This window comes from Balaenoptera ricei, chromosome 16, assembly GCF_028023285.1.
Source record: "Balaenoptera ricei isolate mBalRic1 chromosome 16, mBalRic1.hap2, whole genome shotgun sequence".
Lineage (NCBI taxonomy): Eukaryota > Metazoa > Chordata > Mammalia > Artiodactyla > Balaenopteridae > Balaenoptera > Balaenoptera ricei.
This window is the reverse complement of record NC_082654.1, coordinates 40,903,811-40,926,114: the sequence shown is the minus strand read 5'-3', so window position 1 is coordinate 40,926,114 and position 22,304 is coordinate 40,903,811. Positions and strand designations below refer to the sequence as shown.

General features: G+C 37.7%; 1 protein-coding gene across 2 annotated transcripts in view; it reads right to left on the bottom strand.

Moving 5' to 3' along the window:
* Positions 1-22,304, bottom strand: part of PRKG1 (protein kinase cGMP-dependent 1) — a 1,231,781-nt gene that overhangs the window by 325,069 nt on the left and 884,408 nt on the right. For both annotated transcript variants that reach the window (XM_059899096.1, XM_059899095.1), the window contains exon 5: positions 22,125-22,188. In XM_059899096.1, the coding sequence (XP_059755079.1) occupies positions 22,125-22,188 (64 nt within the window). The remainder of the gene's footprint in view (positions 1-22,124; positions 22,189-22,304) is intronic.

Genomic DNA, 22,304 nt, shown 5'->3' with positions numbered 1-22,304 from the left:
TGGAATGGCTATTTCTCAAAAATTTTACTTGGGAAATAGTTTTAGAAACAAATTTGTTCTGTTTTGCTACTTATATTAGAATTCAGATCTTAGACAAGTAATGCTGGGAAATAGATTATACATTTGGGGTGGAAAAAAATCCTTTCCTTTCAATATCTTTCCACTTAAAAACAAATTAATGTAATGTTACGCCTGAAGGCATTGCCTTAAGGTTATTGATAAAGCCCATTGATAAAAGTTGAGCAACTGGCAGGTGAGTCACTTTTGATTAATCAAAATTTATAATTCGTTTCAGTCCTCTAACTTCAGCCTTTTTGATTTACACACTATAATTACAAGTATGTTATTATTTTTTTTCTCTGGTTTGGGGTATATTTATCACTGGATTTGGCATGCACAGTTTAATTACTCTACTTGAATATCAAATAAAAGCAAGTAAAAGATAAATGACCCGGGGCAATACTCTCTTTCTGCAATTTCAAAATAATGGATCAAGTAAGTTAGCAGTGAAGTATACATTTTAGACTACTGCACACAATTGTGTGGGCTGCTTCTAAGCAACAGATTTACTATTTTAAACATATTAAAGCCATTTCACTGACTATCTCTTTTTGTGGATCAGTAGTAATTATGCCTGAGGTATCTTTGATTGTTGTCAAGCAGTGATGCTAGCTGTTTTGTAAATTCAGCGGGGGAGTCACGTTTGAGAGGTCAAGGTCTATAACATGTAACCTAAACTACTCTGGAACAAATCCAATGACCCCTTAAATCAGTTAAAAAGCATGGGGTCATTCTCTAGAATTCTTTTAGCTGGTGATCCCAAATCATCAACACATTAAACAGCTACCCTGTCCTCCTTCTCTTAATAGCTACTTTGTTCTTACAAATAGCTTCTTTCCTAGAGCAGGGAATGGCAATTAGGATTTCAGAGTTTGGTACAGCCAGCCAGCATTAGCATCTTGGCTTTGTGTGTTGAGGATTAATAACAGTAGCCATAATGATGACAGAAAATGATAATAGTTCTAATTGCTAATACTCATTTTAGGTTGGTGAGCAGCTGTTAAAACATCTCTTTAGAAGTGAAAGTTCAGTCGCATATCTTTTTCACCAAATAGGGAAAACTTTAATGCTAATTAGGAAGGAAGATTACAAATTCGAATGTCAGTCAAAGTGCACTGTAATTGTTCTTTATTAACTTTTTTTTCTCTCTCCACCTTAAGCTTCCTGGCCCTTAAGCTTTTTAACAGCTGACAGTGAAAGTAATGACAGGAGCCCCAGAAGCCTCCTGGTTTCCACTTAAAACAACCCTTTCCAATTCAATAAGGGAAATTTCTCATCTGTTTGCATTTGAAGAATGTGATCTGTTTCCTCAAAGGTGTCACTAACTGGTATGCCTAGAAAGGCACTGACTACTAGTAATTATTTTAAGGCACATGATATACTGCCAAGAAAGTCTTCCAGAGAATTGAAGTCTAGTCCATCACTTCCAAAATCAGCTACAAACACCTTCAGCAAATGACTTCTTGTTAAGCAAGTCCATCATTTCCTCTGTGAAATGAAGAAGTTAGAATTGGTCGGTGTTTCCTAAATTCTCCGGACCACATGAATCACCAAGGATATTACAGAGGGAATGGAATGTGATTGGTCTTCAGCCCAAACTCAGTATCAGAACCTCCAGGTCAGAGAATACAAAATCAGAGTCAGGGTTAAATGGCAGGAAATTGTTTCCAGGACCCTGGAGGGCAGGAAGCAGGGAGAGTGATCCTTCAAGACCACTTGGGCACTGACTCCATCCACTTCCATCAGATAAGGATGGGACCCTGCTGATGCTGGTCACAAACCAGGACAGCCTGATACCTGTCAACATTCTCTTAAATCAGGGGTCCAGCCAGTGAATAGTCTCTGTAAACTTTCTCTGTAAAGGTCTAGCTAGTGAATACCTGAGTCTTGTTTCCGTTGTAGCTACTCAACTCTTACTGCAGGGTCAAAGCAGTCATAGACAGTAAGTAAAGAAACGAATGTTGCTGGCTTCCAGTAAAACTTACATTTGAATTTCATATAATTTTCATATGGCATTATTATTCTTCTGATTTTTTTTTCAACCATTTAAAAATACAAAAAACATTCTTAGCTCACATACAAAAATAGGTGGCGGGCTATTTGCTGAACACTGCCTTACATGGAAATGCCAAAATTTTAAGGTAATGTATTTTCAAATGACAACAGAAGCCACATAATGAAAGGACAGGAACAGAATCAAGTGTCACTTTCTCTTTTAGTCCCAGCAGGATCCCACCTGTCTCAAATGTCACCATCAGCAGGGTATCCATAGGAGGAAGGGGCATGGGAAAGGTCCGCAGAGATAGACTGTGTCTGCTCTTGCTGGTCTAGCTACCTAACTTCCATTATGTTCTGTTTCCTTAACTAAATAAATTGCGAATCTATGAATGCATGCATGCATGTTTGTGTGCCTGTGTGTTGTGTATGTGTGTACGCACATGTGTGCGGTCTCTGCTACCAATCTGTAACTCGACCTGCAAAGTTGCAGTGCTGTTTAAAATACAGGTTTCCAGGCTCCCCCCTAGATATGTTTCAGTAGTTCTCAGGTGGTGCCCAGAAATCTGTATTTTAAGCTACTGCCCCAAGTGAGTCATATGATCTAATCTTTTTAGGAAACTAATATTGGAATCAAGGTCCAGCACAAATTGAAAGTTCACAGTATACTTTCTTGCCCAATCTTCTCTCGGGCTGCAAGGATGACCTTTTCTATCTTATACATATAAAATTGGTTTTATAAGTGATATCATCATACATACCAACCTTAATACTAAAAGGCAGGATTGTGGACCATGAGGTCCTGAAGCAAGAAAAGCTTCTAGAACTACTCAGAAGTGATGCTTAGGGAAGAAAAAAAACAGAACAACAACAAAAAAAGCATGCTAAGCAAGACTTGTTCAGGGAAAATAGGCCATAAGCAATCAGTCCATGGTGAACCGATATGACCACAAGCAGGCAAGACAGAAAGGATCGCACTTTGCTGATACTTTTCGAACACTGGCAGTTCTGAACCATTGGGAAACTCAGTAGCACACAGAGCAAGTAAACCCCCAGAAACCCACAGTAATCAGAGATGAGAAGGCTCTGTCTGAGCAAAGAGGTTGGGCAGGCCACACGTCTATGACAGCCTTGCTCTAAACAGCGGCGACAGCCGCGAACCAAAGGGCAGCCTTTCTTGGAGTCAACTGTTCAACAGTATCTCCTGGCACAAACAGCAATCCCCATCAGAAGCACCACCTTGCAATATAAAAGACAAAGCTGGCTGTATCAATTCTGCTATGGGTCAAACATCTCAACAGGCTATTATCCCCTTCATCACTTTTTCTATTCCCAAACTTATACTCCCTTGAGTTTAATTTTTGCTATTTTTCTTCATGTTCCTCCCTGGTCCCTCTTCTTACAGGTTCTCTAGTTCAGCTTGGATTTGTTCTTCATGACAGTGTCATCCTGTAATTCTGATTGTTGTAGATCTCTCACCACAGTCAATTTCTTCCTTAAACCTGTAATTTCGTACAGAACTAACTTTTTAATTTGCTCAGAGAGATGTACTCGCTTTTTTGATGCCTATAATATCATGCTATTTAATTATTATTAGAAAACAATTTTTGATGAAATCAATAATAAATTACAGTAATAGATAACAATACAGTCTCACTTTATGCCATGCATGTGCTACGTGCTTTTTATGGATATCACATTTAATATTAAAACACAATAGTTTCTAGAATGACCTGTAAGGACCTTGGAAGTCATCACTCTCATTCTCACAACAAGAAGAAAGCTGAACAAACTGATAATCAGTAATTTTTCTTAGAACTGAGGTCATGGGGCCAACTGCAGCCCTGAAAACTGGGGATGGGGATAAAAAGATTCACAGCAAAAGCCCAGAGGCAGAAGCCCCCAGTTGGAGCCAGTATAGGTAGGAACACTTTAAACCATCACTGATGCATTGCTAGAGGCTCACTGCAGACTAGCTTGAGAATTAAAAACTCCTTGAGGGTCCAGTCTTACAGGGGCCTCCACACTTTCCTGAGTTCTACCATCTACCAGGTTCTAACCCTGAATATAAGTTAAAAATCCCCTGTGATTCCCTCAAGGAAAGAGGAAAGTCGTCATTTTGAAATATACTCAGAACTCTCTCTCTTCTGTTTAACAAGACCTGCCCTCAGGAAAACTATTTCAGCAGAGCCAAAGGAGGTTTTAATAAGGCTAACCAACCTCAGTGAAGAAAATAGCTCAATTCCAACCCCCTCTAGCCTTTGATATGAGGGGAAAGAAATACCTAATTCAGGCTCACTAAAGGACTGAGACTTAATAACAGGACTATAGAATAACTTCCTCCCCTCCACACCTTACGACCTGTGAGGTTAATTTTATGTGTCAACTTAACTGGATCACAGTTATTTGGCTAAACATTATTTGTGAGTATGTCTGTGAGGGTGTTTCTGGATGAAATTAGCACTTGAATTGGTGGACTCAGTAAAGCAGTTTGCCCTCCCCAATGTGGATGTGCATCATCCGATCTGCTGAGAGCTTGAACAGAACTAAAAGAAGGAGGAAAGAAGAATTTGGCCCTTCTTTCCTGACTGCTTAAGCCGGAGCATCAATCTTCTCCTACTGTTGGCACGCCTGGTTCTCAGGCCTTTATATTCAAACTGAATTACACCACCAGCTTTCCTGGGTGCCCAGTTTGCAGATGGCAGATTGTAAGACGCCTACGCCTCCAAAATTATATGGGCCAATTCCATATAACCTCTCTCTCTCCCCATATATATACATATATACACAAACACACACACATGCACACACACACACAAAATCTCCTATTGGTTCTGCTTCTCTAGAGAACCCTAATACTCCACTACATCAGTAGTGCTCCTGCACAGTAATGGGAGGTTATAGCTGAAAGAAGGCAAGTCTCAGAATCTATTTAAGAAGGAACTTCCAGGGAAACCCAAAGACAAGAGAGGAGGAGAAAACAAAAACACTAGAGGAAATCATAGCCTTTGACACCACCGCTACAGCAAACAGTAAACACAGTCCAACTCTTAGCCAGATAAACACAAAACGTCCCACTAAAGGTCTATCTACTTAGGTTCTTGTTACCCAATACATCATGTCTTACTTTCAACAAAAAAGTTACAAGGCATGCTGAAAGGCACAAACACAATTTGAAAAGACAAAGCAAGCCTCAGAACCAAACTCAGATATGGCAGAAATTCTGGAATTATCAGACAAGAAATTTAAAATAACTATGAATGATATGCTAAGGGTTCTTACAGAAAAAAGTGGATAACATATTAGTACAGATGGGTAATGGAAACAGAAAGATAGAAGCTGTAAGGAAGAATCAAAAGGAAATGCTGGAAAATAAAAATACCATAACTGAAATGAAGAATGCTTTTGATGGGGCCCATCAGTAGACTGGAAATGACCAAGACAAAAATCAGTGAGTTTGAAAAACATGTAAATAGAAACTTCCAAAACTGAAATGCAAAGAGAAAAAAATGAATGGAAAAAAAAGAACAGAATATCCAAGAACTGAGGGATAATTACAAAAGGAGTTGATTATTTTCTTATATTACATGTGTAATGGGAATAACAGAAGAAAAAAGAAAATTACAGAAGAAATATTTGAAGTAAAAACACTTGAGAATTTTCCAAAATTCACAACAAACACAAAAATCACAGATGGAGGAAGCTAATTGAACATCTAATAGAATAAATACAAAGTAAGCATATAATATTCAAAGTTCTGGAAATCAAAGACAAAGAGAAAAACCTGAAAGGAGGCAGAAGAATAAAAACACTATGTACAGAGGAACAAGGATAAAAATTACATGGGACTTCTCTTCATAAACCACCTGCTTTAAGCAAGAAGAGAGTAAAATGAAATATTTAAAGTGTGTGGGAAAAATGTAAAAGCCCACCATCCTGGGACTCTGTGTACAGTGAAATTATCTTTCAAAAGTGAAGTAGAAACAATGTCTTTCTCAAACAAAAACTGAGGGAACATGTCACTCAATTTATTTGCAAATTGAATTTGTCATTCAATTTGTTTTCATGCCTTGCCAGAAATGTTAAAAAATAGTTCTTCAAAGAAAAGGAAAATGACACAGGTTGGAAAATGTCCACATAAAGAAGGGAAAGGTGTTAGACAAGGAATAATAAAGGTAAAATAATTCTTTTTCTTATTCTTAATTGCTCTAAGAGATACAGGTTAAAAATTATAATAGCTACAATGCATTGTTTATTACATCTCATGAATACACGGAATGCATGATAGTGGGATAAGGAGGGGAAATAGTCTGTTACAAGGTACTTGCACTACCTGTGAAGTAGTACAGTGCTACTTGAAAGAAGACTTGAACTGAGAAGTAAATTGCAAACTCCAGGGCAATCACTAAAAAAATATATATAAAAAGAAAAAAACTATATAATTGTTATGCTAAGAAAGGAGAAACAACAGAATCATACAAAGTGCTTAATTAAAACAAGAACAGGCATAAAAAGAGAGAAAGGAAGGAATAAGGGAAGGAAGGAAGGAAAGAACAAAGGCAATGAATAGAAAACAGTTAAAGGTATGGTAGATAATAATCCAAGTATGTGAATAATCACTTTAAATGAGAATGATCTAAATACACAATTAAATTACAGAAACTGTCAGAATGGATAAAAAACAAAACACAACCATATACTGTCTTCACGAAATCTACTTCAAATATAAAGACCCAGAGGTTAAAAGTTATGTGATGGAAAATGATATACCATACTAACACAAATCAAAAGAAAGCTGGAGTAGCTATATTATTTTTAGATAAATCAGACTTCAGAGCAAGGAAAATTATCAGGGATAAAGAGGGGTATGCATCATGATAACAGGATCAATACTCCAAGAAGATATAACAATATATAACAATTCTTAATGTATCAATATATGTGCCTAATAACAAAATATCAAAATACATGAGGCAAAAACTGATAGTACTACAAAGAGAAATAGATGAATCTACTATTATAATTGGAGATTCAATACCTCTTTATTGGTAACTGATGGATCCAGCAGGCAGAAATTCAAGAAGTATACAGTTGAACTGAAGAGTACCATCAATCAACTGGATCTAATTGACATTTACTGAATAATTCATTCAACAACAGAATACACATTTTTCTAAAGGTCACATGGAACATTCACTAAGATAGACCACATTCCTGGCCGCAAAACACACTTTAACAAATTCAAAAGAAGAGAAATCATATAAAATACGTACTTATAGTGGAATTAAACTAGAAGCTAATAGAAAGTTAGCTGAAAATTCCAAAAATGTGGAGACTGAACAATACACTTCTAAATAGCACATGGCTCAAAGAAGGAGTCTCAAGAAAAATTAAAAACTATATTGGTCTAAATGAAAATGAAACTACAACCTATCTAAATTTCTAGGATGCAGTGAAAGCAGTGCTTAGAGAGAAATTTATAGAATTTAATGCATACAGTAAATAAGAAAGATCTAAAATCAGTAATTTAAGCTTCCACCAGAGGAGACTAGAAAAAGAAGAGCAAATTAAATTCAAAGTAAGCAGAAGAAAATAAATAAGATTTAGAGAAGAAAACAATAAAATTGAAAACAAGCAATCAATAGGAAAAAAAAAATCAATGAAACCAAAAGCTATTTCTTTGAAAAAGATCAATGAAATCCATAAGCCTCTAGCTAGGCTAACTAACAAATAAGAAGACACAACTTTCTAATATCCGAAATTAAATAGGGTACATCACTACAGATCCCATGGACATTAAAAGGATAATAAAAAATATTATAACTAGCTCTGTGCCATTAATTTGATAACCTAGATGAAATGGACCAATTCCTTGAAAGATTCAATCTGCCAAAACTCACACGAGAAGAAACAGACTATCTGAATAGGCCTATAACTACTAGGGAAATTGAAATCAGTAGTTAATAACTTTCTAAAACAGAAAGCATCAGATGCAGCTGGGTTCACCAAATGTTTGGTAAATTCTACCAAACATTTAATAAAGAAATGATACCAATTCTATACAAACTGATCCAGGAAATAGAAGCAGAGGGAACACTTCCCAACTCGTTCTATGATACTAGCATCACCCTAATATCAAAACTAGACAAAATATTAGCAAATTGAGTCCAATAATGTATATAAAAAATATACACCATGATCAAATGGGATTTATCCCAAATATGCAAGATTTATTCAACAGTCAAAAAAAATTGCTATAATCCATCATATCAACAGGCTAAAGAAGAAAAATCATATGATTATAATATACAGAAAAGCATTTCACAAATTCCAATACCCATTCATGACCCAAAAAAAAGAAAAAAGAAAAAACAAAACAGATTCTCAGTAATCTAGGAGTAGAGAAACCTACAAAGCATACACCATGATGAGAAACTAGATCCTTTCTCCTAACATGGTAAATAAGATAAGGATGTTCCCTCTCACCACTCGTATTCAACATCATACTGGAAGTCCTAGCTAATATATTAAGAAAAATATATATATACAGATGGGGAAAGAAAAAATGAAACTGTTCACAGGCTACATAATTGTCTATGCAGAAAATTCAAAATAATTGACAAAAAGACTCCTGGAACTAATATGTGATAAGGCTAATACACAAAAGTAAATTAATTTCCTATATACCACATGAACAAGAGGAATTTGAAATTAAAAACACAATATTATTTATATTATCTAAACTACAGATATAGAAAAAGGGGGAATGAAGGGCAGAATAAATAGGTGGAGCACAGGGGAATTTTAGGGCTGTGAAACTGTATATCATATACAATACTGTAATGGTGGATACACGCCATTCTGTATTTGTCAAAATACAAAAGACCCACCAAAGAGTACAACACACAAAAAAGAACCCTTAAATTATAAACTATGGACTTTAGTTAACAGTCATGTTTCAATGTTGGTTCATCAATTGTAAAAAAAAAAAAAAAAAAAAAAAAAAAGTACCATACCAATGATAGGGTAAACTGAAGGGAGTATATGAGAACTCCTTATGTTTTGTGTTCAATTTCTACATAAACATAAAACTGAGAAATAAAGTATGTTAATGAGAAAAACAATGGTGTTTCAAAAAAATAAAAAGGGAAATCAATCCTATGAGGTAAGTACTGTTATTATGTATTCCAGAAGTGAAAACTGGGACTTAGGAACGTTACGTAACATTTCCAAGAACAAATAGCTAGTTAATTGTGAAAACAGGATTAAAACATGTTGCCAAACTGGAACCCAGGCATTATCACAAATATATAGAGATATATAAATACAACATACACACACACCGTTGACCTTTAAACAACAGGAGTTTGAACTGTACAGGTCGACTTATACCGGGAATATTTTTCAGTAAATACTATAGTACTACACTGCCTGAAGGTGGCTGAATCTGCAGATGTGGAACCACCCATAAGGAGGGCTGACTATTGGACTTGAGTATCCATGGATCTTGGTATCCAAGGTGGGTCCTGGAACCAATCCCCTGCAGATACCAAGGGACAACTGTATGTGTGTGTGTATACACACACACACACACATATATATATATTTATATATAAATGTATGTATACACACATGTAGGATAACTATCTCTGTTCTTTAGATGAGAAGCTAAGTAAAAAGAGAGAAAAGACATGTACACTGTAAAGCTGTAGATTGGGGGATTGCCATAAGCAAGTACTGAACTGAAATTGTAGGAAACTGGGAAGATGGCTTCTAGAGGCTTTTATTCCCTTGTTATCAAGTAGTAATCTACAATAGTTCAGCTCTGTGCCTAAGGACATTATATTGGAAAGTTAGCATCTTTATCAGTGTTCCCCTTCTTTAGAATATCCTTCCAAAGGTTTGGCCTTTGATTTATCTCCCTAACATGAATAAGGGAGACCAGAGACCTGATAGAAGAAAAATAAGTCTTATTCCTTTTCCATGATCTTGTAGCCCTTGGCTCTCCACACCTTCTCTGTCTTTGACCTTTATTTTGGGTCCTTGGGAATCTTCTACTTAGGACCTCCATATCATCAGATAGTACTTATGAATTCTAGTATTTCAGAACGCATGGCCCTGATCCTCGCCACATTTGCAGTCTAGTTGTGGTGATAGCATCCAAACGTACAACAGAACAGTTTTGTTTCATTCACTGAGTCACTCATGTAGCACATATTTACTGAAAACCTACTTAGACTATTCATTCAACAAATATTCGGGCTTCCCTGGTGGCACAGTGGTTAAGAATCCACCTGCCAATGCAGGGGACACGGGTTCGAGCCCTGGCCCGGGAAGATCCCACATGCCGCGGAGCAGCTAAGCCCTTGCACCACAACTACTGAGCCTGCGCTCTAAAGCCCGCAAGCCACAGCTGCTGAGACCACATGATGCAACTACTGAAGCCCACGCACCTAGAGCCCATGCTCCAAAAGAAGAGAAGCCACTGCAATGAGAAGCCCGCGCACCACAACGAAGAGTAGCCCCCACTCACCGCAACTAGAGAAAGCCCGCACGCAGCAACGAAGACCCAACGTAGCCAAAAATAATAAATAAATTTATTTTAAAAAAAAGGATTGTTCAAAATACTATATAAAACAAAACAAAACAAATATTCATTGGTTATGTAGTAAATGTCGGGCATAATTCTTATGCAAATCCTTGCTCTGCTGGAAACTTGGGTTATAAGCTGAGACATATCCTACCCTTAAGGTATTTAGAGAAAATCGGGAAAAAGACAAGTTCCAGGCAATATAGGAGCAAGTATATGATTCTGAAGCACAAACTATAAGAGAATTAAGGGACCAACAAATAAGACGATAAGGCAGTCAGTCAAGGCAAGCTTCTAAAAAGAAAGACTTAATTTAAAAGAACATCTTCGGAAGAGAAAAAATGAGTCAGGGATAGCCCAACTGCTCTCATGCTCACAATAACTAATGATTCTTGGAAATGTAAAGTAATTTGCACAAGTCATATGAAGCAAAGAGAATGGCAGAACAGTATTGCATTGCAAGTCTATTTACAAAACAAAACATGCTACTTTTATTAAAATAATAATTTTCTGTTGTAAGTAATAAAATGAATGGTAAGTCTTCCCAGAGAGCTAAGAAAAGCTCACTTATAGAATCTCTTAGTAACTAAGGGCACACATAGGACATGAAACACACAGGATTTTTCTAAACAGCTGCAATCTCACTAAAGCCTTGGTGGGTCACAGTTCCTTCCTCATTAATACTGACTGGCTTCTGATGAACATTCATGCCTGAAATACTGCCTGCCCTGGTTCAGAGCCTTATCTACCAGGAAACAGCCTTGTAGCCGCTGGCCTAAAAAACTGCATGATTCCTTCTCTGCAGGGGTGGTAGGTTGACTTGCAGTGGATTCTCGTGGGGGACCGGGGGGCGGGACATGTAGTCAAAGGCCTTGGGGAGACTTGGAACTGACTGCCCACTTTACCCCCTACTCTAAGCTGTTTGATAGCTCTCTCCAGCCCAGACAAGCTTTGTATTTTGTGACTAAAACTGAAAGCCCAACCGGTTTTCTTATCTTTAGCTTCTTACTGTAATTGTAAGTGGGCTTCTATTCTTCAATGATTTATGTCTTGGATGCCAACTGTGTACAAGCCCCTGAACTAGTTTTTTTTTTGGCAGCTACAAAGATGCCTCAGATTAAAAAAAAAAAAAAAAAAAAAGCTGAAAATCTTGGGTCATACTTTCTTTTAATCAGAGCAGTTCGTCTAATTCAGACCAGATGTTTATCACTCTGCTCTGTAAAAGTAATTCAAGGTTTATCTTGATCTGCTCCAATACTATCAACTAGCATTTTGTAAACAGGATCTCACACTTATGCTAAAGACGAGCCACTAATTCATCCTTTCACACAAATTCACTATTTGTTTACAAACCCCACAAAGGGGAGCAAACCACAAGTACAAAGCAGGCTTATATATTCTTTTTTTTTTAATTTTTATTTATTATTTATTTATTATGTTTATTTTTGGCTGTGTTGGGTCTTCGTTTCTGTGCGAGGGCTTTCTCCAGTTGCGGCGAGTGGGGGCCACTCTTCATCGCGGTGCCCGGGCCTCTCACCATCGCGGCCTCTCCCGTTGCGGAGCAGAGGCTCCAGACGCTCAGGCTCAGTAGTTGTGGCTCACGGGCCCAGTTGCTCCACGGCATGTGGGATCTTCCCAGACCAGGGCTCGAACCCGTGTCCCCTGCATTGGCAGGCAGATTCTCAACCACTGCGCCACCAGGGAAGCCCTTATATATTCTTATATGGCAACCACTTCAAGCACTCTCTACGAATGTTTTCTAGAAAGCTGATTTATTACAGATCGGTTTCCTAGTTGCAGAGCACATACGTTTTAATGAATTCCTGGCAGCATAAAGCAAAATATACATATCCTGATGATAAAATGACTAGAAATGGCTTGTTTCAAAGTTTGTTGAAGGCATAAAATGGATTCCTGTCATAACAAATTAAAAATGCTGACTGGGAAAAAATTAATTACTCCCAGGGGAGGGGTGGGGGGGAAGTCAAGTAAACATTTTCAGAAGGAAGCATCTCCTATCTATATTTAAAAAAAAAATAGAGTGGGGGATGGGATACGTTTTTCATTTATGTTACAAATTTTCAAGATGTAATACAGCATAGTAATAAAAGATGCCAATTCCAGCTTCAGACTGGATGGAGTAAACTACTTCCCCATTAGCTGTATTACCAGAGCCTCAGTTCCCCCAACTATAAACTGGGAATAGTAAAAGTACAGCTGACCCTTGAACAACATGGGTTTGAACCGTGGGGGTCATGCAGATTTCTTTCACTAAATATGAACTACAGTATTAAGTGATCTGAGGTTGGTTGAACCTGTGGTTCCACATCCACAGATACAAGGACCGACTGAAAAGTTATACGTGGAGTTTCGATTGTGTGGAGGGTCAGTGCTCCAACCCCTGCTGTTGTCAAGGGTCAACTGTCATAGTAGTTACCTCAGCGGGTTTTAAACAGATGCCCTTAGCCTGGCACAGAGTTAGCCTTAACAAGTTGGAGGTATTACTGTTGCTTTTCTCAACTGCTTACAAGTACCCAGTGAAAAGAAATACCAACATAGTACTAGCCTTTACAGAACTTACAATCTGAAGTGGTAAAACTTCACAAAACTAGAGACCAACTTAAAGCAATGAACATGCACTTATTTCTTCTATATAATGATAACTAAATAGATCTAGGAGATATAGGAGAAGGAAGTCCCTAAAGGGAGAGAAATGAAAATGACTGAGGCTCAGAACTAGAAAAGGCTCTATTGAGAATGTGATCATACAGAATCTTAGAGTTAGGCAGAAGCTGAAAAGTCAATGTTGTTCAAGCACCAAATCAATGCTTAAGTACCTACAACATCCTAACTAATCTCTTTTACACTGTAGCTTTTCAAATATGTATGATTTCTGTTCATACTTAACATTTTGTACTATACTTTGCCATCTGCGATATTTGCAATGGCTGTCAACTCAAAGTCACCTCTTCAGATATAACTTTCCTAAGCGCCCTAGCTAAAGTAGTTCACCTGTCTTTGGCAGTCTCTACCATATTACCTTATTTTATTTCCTTCATACTTTTAGCAGAGTTTCCCAAGTGCTGTCATATCTACCCTAGAGCAGAAGTTCCCAGTCTCAGCACTATTGACATTTGGGGCTGAACGGTCGTTGTAAAGCTGTTCTATGCATTGTAGAATGTTTAGTAGCATCCTGGCTTTTATCCACTAGAGGCCAGTGGCAGCCCTCTGTTGCCCTCACTCAATATTATAACCACCATAGATGTCTCCAGACATTACAAAATGCCTGCTCAGCCCTTCAGATGGAGATCCCAGTAGGACTTGGGACAGCCAAAATCCCTGACCAGTCACCTCCAGCCATAAGGAGTTTTATTTGTTAACCTCAGTATGTGTGCAGGATAAACATTTTCCATATGTGTCAATTTGTGAAAGGGTTTGGTAAGCACTGCTGATGGACATCTGAAATTATGTTTGCATATTTAATGATTTTACATTAGTTCTTCAATTTAAGACCCACAGCAATATCACAAGAGGCAGAAACTGCTGTTACCCCAATTCATCAATGATGGGTTAAATTATTCGTCCAGTCTATTTTTAGAGATGGAGCGCCCCATCTTCTGAACACAGAAATTTGTGTCCACTAAGTTAAAAAGGAATCCAATACCCTCCCCCAAAGTCTTCTCCAGGGCAAATTTCTAAGTTACTTCAATTGTTTTCTTCCATTGTTTCCAGCAATATTGCCTATACTCTGCTGTGTCTTCACTATCCTATCCTTCTGGAATTTTTTTCTTTTTAATCATGTGCAAAACTATACATTTCTCCTCTGGTACCACATCTTAGAGGATCTCACCCATTATTCCAACCTGTTTAGATATTTTGGGTCTTTGTCAGGTGTAGGGCCACTGGTTCAACTCAAGTGAGGAAGCTGAAGAAAAATGAAAAACTGAATATTTTGTAGAATGTGGAATAGGTTATATAAATAAGTAAAATATGTAATTTAAAGAGGTAGAAAGTTCAGGGTGAGAATGAATTGTATAAATGCTTACAGATCAAGTTATAGACCATTTTTCAAAGAAGCTGAACCATTTTACAAGCCCACTAGCAACATCTTAGAGTTGTAATTTCTCCATATCCTCACCAACATTTGTCACTGTTTGTCTTTTTTATTCTAGCCACCCTAGTGGGTATGAAGTGGTACGTAATTATGGTTTTGATTTTCATTTTCCTAAAGACTATTAACATGGAACGTGTACTTACTGGCTTTTTGTGTATCTCCTTTGGGAAAATATCTATTCACTCATTTTTAAAAATTTGTTTGTTTATTTATGCCTGCCTTGGGTCTTCGTTGCTGCTTGTGGGCTTTCTCTAGTTGCAGTGAGCGGGGGCTGCTCTTCGTTGCGATACGTGGGCTTCTCATTGCGGTGGCTTGTCTTGTTGCAGAGCACGGGCTCTAGGTGCGCGGGCTTCAGTAGTTGTGGCTCACAGGCTCAGTAGTTGTGGCACACGTGCTTATTTGCTCCGGGGCATGTGGGATCTTCCCGGACCAGGGCTCGAACCCATGTCCCCTGCATTGGCAGGTGGATTCTTAACCACTGCGCCACCAGGTAAGTCCCTGTTTATTTATTTTTAAACTTTTTAAAATTCACTCAGTTGTAAGTATTCTTTATATATTCTAGATACAAGTCTTGTGATAATTAGTTTTATGTGTCAACTTAGCTGGGCCATAGTGCTCAGACATTTGGTCAAACATCACAGCATTCTGGATTTTGTGTGGGGGTGATAAGATTAACATTTAAGTCAGTGAACAAGACAAGATTAGCATTTAAATCGATGGATTTTGAGTAAAGTAGATTACCTTCCATAATGTGGGTGGGCCTCATCCAGTCAAATGAAGATCTTAATAGAACAAAGACTGACCTTCCCCAAGCAAGAAGGAATTCTGCCAGCAGATGGCCATTGGACTTGAACTGCAACATCAGCTCTTCTATGGTCTCCAGCCTGCCAGCCCATTCTGTAGATTTTGAACCGGCTAGCCTCCACAATAACACGAGCCAATTCCTTAAAATAAATCTCTTTATATATATATATACATACATACACATCCTATTGGTTCTGTTTTCTCTGGAGAACTCTAATGCAACTCCCTTATCACATATATGATTTGCAAACATGCTCTCCCATTCCACATTTACTTCTATAATAGAATAAGATGTGCAGATATTAATATTAAACTGAGAGTCTGTCTTTACGTTTTAATCTCTCCACCCTGCCACAAAATACACACACACACACACCCTTCTACTTCTTTCTCCTTCAGAAGCAGCCATTTGCCCCATAGATGGGAAGACCCAAAGGAACCAGGGAGATCTAAACAGATAATTTTCCAAATTCAGAGTCCTTCAGTCCAGAGCAATTGGGAAAGAATGGGTTCTTTAAATTCCCTCCAGCTTGGCTTTGAATAGCAAGAGCCAAACCTAAAGGAAGGGAAGGAAAAGTTTAGTCATAACAATAGATTTCAAAGAGAACCAATAATGTTCCCGTCTGCTCCATCAATTTCTTTCCCAAAGAGCCTAGGTCTGTTTAGAATGATAAAAAGAGAGAGCTTCACAGCACTCCAGTAACTCATCAAGTACAAGACTTTTCCCTTGTATTACTCACAATTGGAGAGAATGCAAAGGAATCTGGGAAAATGTCAACATGACATGGTAACACCAAGGAACAGTTGCATGGCTAAAACAATGCACATTTAATCAGCCCTGGGGTACCTTGCAGTAACCAAAAGTGCCTGTGTTACATTAACCTCCTTTTCCAATGATGATCCCTGGACAGTAATCTGATATTTGCTTCTTACCATATTATCAAGATGAAAAAAGCTTTCTTTCCTTGCCTTTTTTCTATTTTTCTCATCATGTCCCTCTTAATATTTCAAAAAAGTCTAATGAGTATTATTTGTCTAAGATATTGTCAGGGCCATAATAGTATAAATATCCCCAAATGAAAACATAAATGCCCCATATAGGGACACAAACCAAAACAACCCATTATTTAGGCTCAAATGTGTCCAAGATCCAATCTTATAAAGTTGCAGACCCAAAGGCATAGAGCTCTTAAAAAGGTGGTGAAGCAGAGGTATTTTTCATTCTAAGACAACTAAATCCAATGTTTTAATGAGAGAATTGGACATGAAACAGATTTCAATATAAGCAAAGAAGTGGTTCTCATATGCTTTATTTTCCATTTAAAAATCAGGAGATTTAAATATAGCACCCATGTCCCACTTCTATTCATATGAAGGAAAAATGAGCTATACCAGTGGTAAAAAGTGAATTTGTTGGCTTAACTTGGTTCTTCAATGTGACATTTTCAATTTTCCTTGAGTTATCTAAACATTTTCACCCTTATTGGTGAAAGCATAACTCCTTCCCAAATTAATTTTCAAGCTCCTATGTGATGTGATAATAGGCAAATCTCTGCTCTGCCTCTCTATAAAAAAATGTTTTTATTTGTCATTTCCTTTAAAGATGTCACTGCAGCCCTGATATGTGGATATGTATTAAACATTGAGTTTATTTACAGTGACTTTTCCCCATTGTGTTTGGGTAGGTAATCACTGAAGGGAGCTATTTCTCAGGTGGAGATTAGCTACGGGTTGTTCGATCCGTCTGAAAAATGTAATTCATCTATAGAAACTAATTATGTGTACATAAAGGAAGAAGGAAAGTGTGTTAGGTTGCTATAGTAAGAAAAAAGATTAGATCCTATTTATAATTTCACAGCTCTTTTCATTTACACGTAAGTACTTCCTAGGCTTTCAGAATAGATTCCAATATTTGACTAATTCATTCAATATAGTTTTCACTGTACTATACAGGATAGTATAGAGGTTAATGAAACCAGTTTATAAAGTCAGACCTTGCTATTCCCTACATGTGCCTAAAAATTCTCTTACAGTTTATTTTACAAACTATAAAATGGCTTCCCTAGCAAATCAAATCTGAAGCTCTTAAAATGATCTCTGATATTTATTAAGACTTAATCTGAGTCAGATATGAGATGAGAAGAACATACTATGGTGAGAATGAAGGTGAATAATTATTGAATCAATTATTCAATAATTAATCAATTATTCTCAGCCCTGTACTTCAATTTGTCTTGCAAAACACAACCTAAAAAAATGCTGGGATTGTTGCTCTTGATCTGGATAGACCTTTGGCCAAGAACCTCTTTATATCTATGTGTAAACACAACTTCTCAAACTAACTAGAGAAAACTTTCCTATGTTCCTAAAAAAGGCATGAGAGATTTAATATACAAAGGAAACATTTGTACTATGTGATATAAAGGAAACGGAGAAAGGGGCACTAAATTGCTACACTAAGAATAGGATATTTGTTTCTGTTTTACAATCTCATAAAGAAGAACACATAAATGGGTACATCTACACTAGAAATTATGGAAGGGGGTAAGTGGGAGTGGGATGGGCAATGGCAGAAATGACTTATATAATGGTTTCTCTTTCAGCTTTAAAATAGGATGCCCCAAGCATCATTTATTTGTCCTCCAGTCACATGTACCCTCCTAAATCACTTTACCAATAACACTATGTTCATTCCTCTTTCTATCTGCTTAAATTTTTTTTTTCTCTCTCAGTCCTTGACTACCTTGTCCCTATTCTTTAATTTTTTCCCACTTATGCTGGAAGTTTTGTTTCATAATGAATACAAGGAATAAAATAGTCCATAAGAAAGTAAATCAATATACAAACATCTAACCTCACCTGGGCTATTTTATCTAAATAATTGGTCTGTCCCTCTATAATCCATTCTTCTCACAGAGAGATATCATTAAAATATAACCCAGACCATGTCATTTTATGGCTTAGAAGCCTCAAAATCTTCCCACTGCACTGAGAACAAAAACCTTATCACAACTCCTTATCACAACTGGCAAAGCCCTCTGCCATCTGGCCTTGCCTATTTTCTCTAGCCTCATCTCACCCTGTTATAAACCTTTTTTCTGTTCCTTAAGGACAGAAGACTCATTCCTAGTTTAGGACCTTATGCCTTCTCTTCCCTCTGCCCTGTACACATGGCATCCCATATCTGCATTTCAATCTCAGCTTAAATACCACCTTCCCCAGAGAGCTCTTCCCTTAGTAAACCAGTGAATACAGTGTGGCCATCTTACTCGATGCTATTTTGATGCTAGTTTCCTCACTTCTCATCTATACTTTCCAATGGGACATATGATTTGGGAGGACAAGGCCCTGAATCCCCAGAGTTTGGAATAATTACTGGCACGTGGCAGATGCTCCATAAATATTTGTTAAACAAACAAGGCTGTAAACTTCTTTGTTAAATGCAATGATTATACTGTCTTCTTTTCAAAATAATCTGGAATTCTTTCATTTTCTTGTCGATGTTGTAGGAAAAAAGCTCATTTATTATGCAAGCAAATTTCCCTTTAATGTTATGTGACATTGGTATTGCTTTTGTTCTTCCAAATTTGCTTCACTCTATCTCATACATAATTTAATCCAATTTCTCATTGTGCTTGTTTATTCAACTGAGTTGAACACTTTCAAGCACTGGTTAGTATATTCATATGTCTACCTCATATTTTGTCTGTTTACTTCATTTGTGTATGTCTTCAAAACAAATGTGTGGGCACTTAATCATCTGTTTCTATTTTCATGCAGCTTTGCTATAGACTGTACCGTGGCTCGTATAACATAAATTAAGGCATCTTCTGATTAGAAAATCTGACATAAAATACTAAAATATTTCTTTGGTCAGTTATTTATAGAGCTATGGCTATTGTTTTGCAAAACATAGCAAATGCTTCCACAGCTGTGGAAAAGAAAGAAAATGATTAAAGGATTTCATGGGATTTTATTTTATTTTATTTTGGACGGGCTTGATTGGGGCCAGTAATTTGTACTTTAGTTCATTTTGTTTAAAGAAAAGAAAAAGAAAAAGGTCATCAGAGAGTTCTTCAGTATACTCAACAAGGAAAGCAAAAAACAAAAGAACTCGGAAAAGCAGTTTTACATTTACAGAGGTTGCAAGTACAGTGGTTGGCACATTCAGAGAGAAATGCAGCCAGTATTTTTTCCCATGAATCTTTTATACTTGAACATAGGAATCAGATGTGACTTCTGCTTTACTTTGTGTTCCCATATAAGATGAGAGAGACCATTAAATCCTAGGAAAGCTCACTGTGATAAGACTCAAACTAAGAATTTGTGGATATAAACCTTTGACGTTCTATGGACCATATAATTACTGGTATAGTTAGTACCTAGAGACAAAAACGTTTTCAGTATCTTTCCAGTTTCTCTCTATTATAGCACAACTCCAAAAATTCTTCAGCCTCCTGAGACTAAAATCCATTGATCCCACAGTCACTCACTGGCCCTTGCTCCCCTTCTTCTTGCACAATCGAAATCCCAGGGTCAGTCACTATAATCCTTCCTTCACATGCATCCGCAACTCCCTATTCCCTCTTTCAACCACGCATCTTTTCCTGGCAAAATACCAATCCCGGTTAAATCCCATTCTGTGTCTACTTGGAACTTGCATCCAGGCAAACAAATGGGGCTGAAAAAACATACAAATGGGCTGGTAACCAAGACAGACTTAATGGTTCCCTCACTTTGACTAAACTTTAGACAGCTTTCTTTCTGACACTAGGCTCCTGATCTCCCTTTTCTTGGAGCATTTACTTTAGAAAGTTTTCAACTGTAAATTCTTAATTTGCCTGTTTGAGATGCAAATCTTCTTCCAGGCTGTTGGCACTGGTTGTTTTACAGCTCAGGAATGTCTTTCTCAAGGACCTAGGAGCCATTCCTTAGAAAAGTAATCAAGAAGAAGATAGCGCCTGTATCTCCCAGTCTCTATGGGTGGATAGGAGCCTAACTTCCCGAAGGGACAATCAGCAAGCACAGATGAACCAGTCACATTTACCAACCTCCTCCCTACTGGAGAACCACTGTTAGAAAAGGTAGATAGCGAGATATGAGCAAAGAAAGGGGGGCACGGGCCACGTGGCAGGAAACCATACATCTTGTGAACAACATGGGTCCTGGAGACAGGCAGAGAAAGGCGGGAAAAGGCAGGAATCTCCGACGTTCGAATGTAACTTTTTGTCCATTACGCCCTCATTACAATAAAATTGACCTTGTAGATAAGAAGTTCCCATCATGCACTGACACCATGACACTTCCAATCAAGACTAAATAAGGACAAAAATCCCTCCTCCCCTCGGGAAGGTGGAGCTGGGATGAAAATCAGTGAATACGAGCCAAAACCCCTCCCTCGTCAATGAATATTCTGCCCAATCATTTTCACGCCCCATATAACCAGCTTGCCAAAGAAACTCAGGGTGGTTGTCTACCTGAGTCTGCCAGCTCTCCCCTTGAGAGCTTACTATTGCTTAATAAATCCTCACGTTGCTTTCTTGACTTCCATCTCATCTCTGAATTCTTTCTGAGACAAGAACCTACTTTCTGGTGACACCCCTACTGGAGTACTTTTCCACCAGCTCACTCCAGTGTTTAAAAATCCTCCCACCTTTTGGCCCAGCAGAGTGGAGTTTGATCTCTCTCTCCTACCGTACATCTTGAATGAACTCTTTTTGCCTGTTTAATTGAGATTAGGGATTGGTAACATCAAACAGGGCCTGAATGATGACTGTCAATCATACTGTGTCTTCCTAGTCCATTCCCTCTTCTATTTTTCTCATACCTTCTCCCCTGTCTTCAAACCTCTCATACCTCTACCCCATCCTCATCCTCAGTTGATGACCTTGCTTTCTAGATTACAGAGAAAATAGAAGATATCAGAACAGGTTTGAAAGAGTGCCAACCACTCCATCAGTCCCCACCCCCATCTGCATATGTGCCCAGATACTCTGCCTTCTCTGTCTCTATAGGCACTAGGGACCCTATCCTCTTGTGTTCACTCAAGACACTGCTTGTATACACCTCCTCTCTTTTTCCTGCTTCAATATTTCCTATGCTTTATAGGTTCTGTGAAAAGTAAGCAACAGTGACACTTTCACATTCAGGCATACAATTACGTGTGTAAAATATGCTCATATGCTAATAAAATATGTACCCAACTGCTAATTCCTGTTATAAATTTGCTAATCTGAAGCTTCAGAGTAGCAATTATTACAATCTTGCTTTACACTGATTGAAATAAGAGATAAATACGCAATCTCCCATTCTTGGAAGTCAAAGTAACAATATGTTTGCCAGAGCGAAAAGTTTTTCTCCCTCTATAGTTACAATGATTTGCACATTTCTAACTGTGTATAAATGTCAGATATACTGAGCTGCTTTTTATTTGAAGCCAAATATATAGCTCATGTCAGTGCTCAAAAAAATTTGAAAGGGCTTTCGGCAGTTTGTGACTTATTGCACAGCTGTGATGGGCTGAGTCCCATCTCAAAAAGGTCAACGGCTAAAAACAATTACCTCTTCAAGGACGTCAGCAAGCTTACTGAGTATCTCTTCAGGAAGGCTCTGGAATGTTGGCACACTGAAAAACAAGACAGAGATGATGTTGAAGGCATGCACAGCAACTCATTTTTATAAATAAAACAGCAACACATCTGAAAGAAAATACAAAAGCATTTCATGACAAAGAATCTGCCA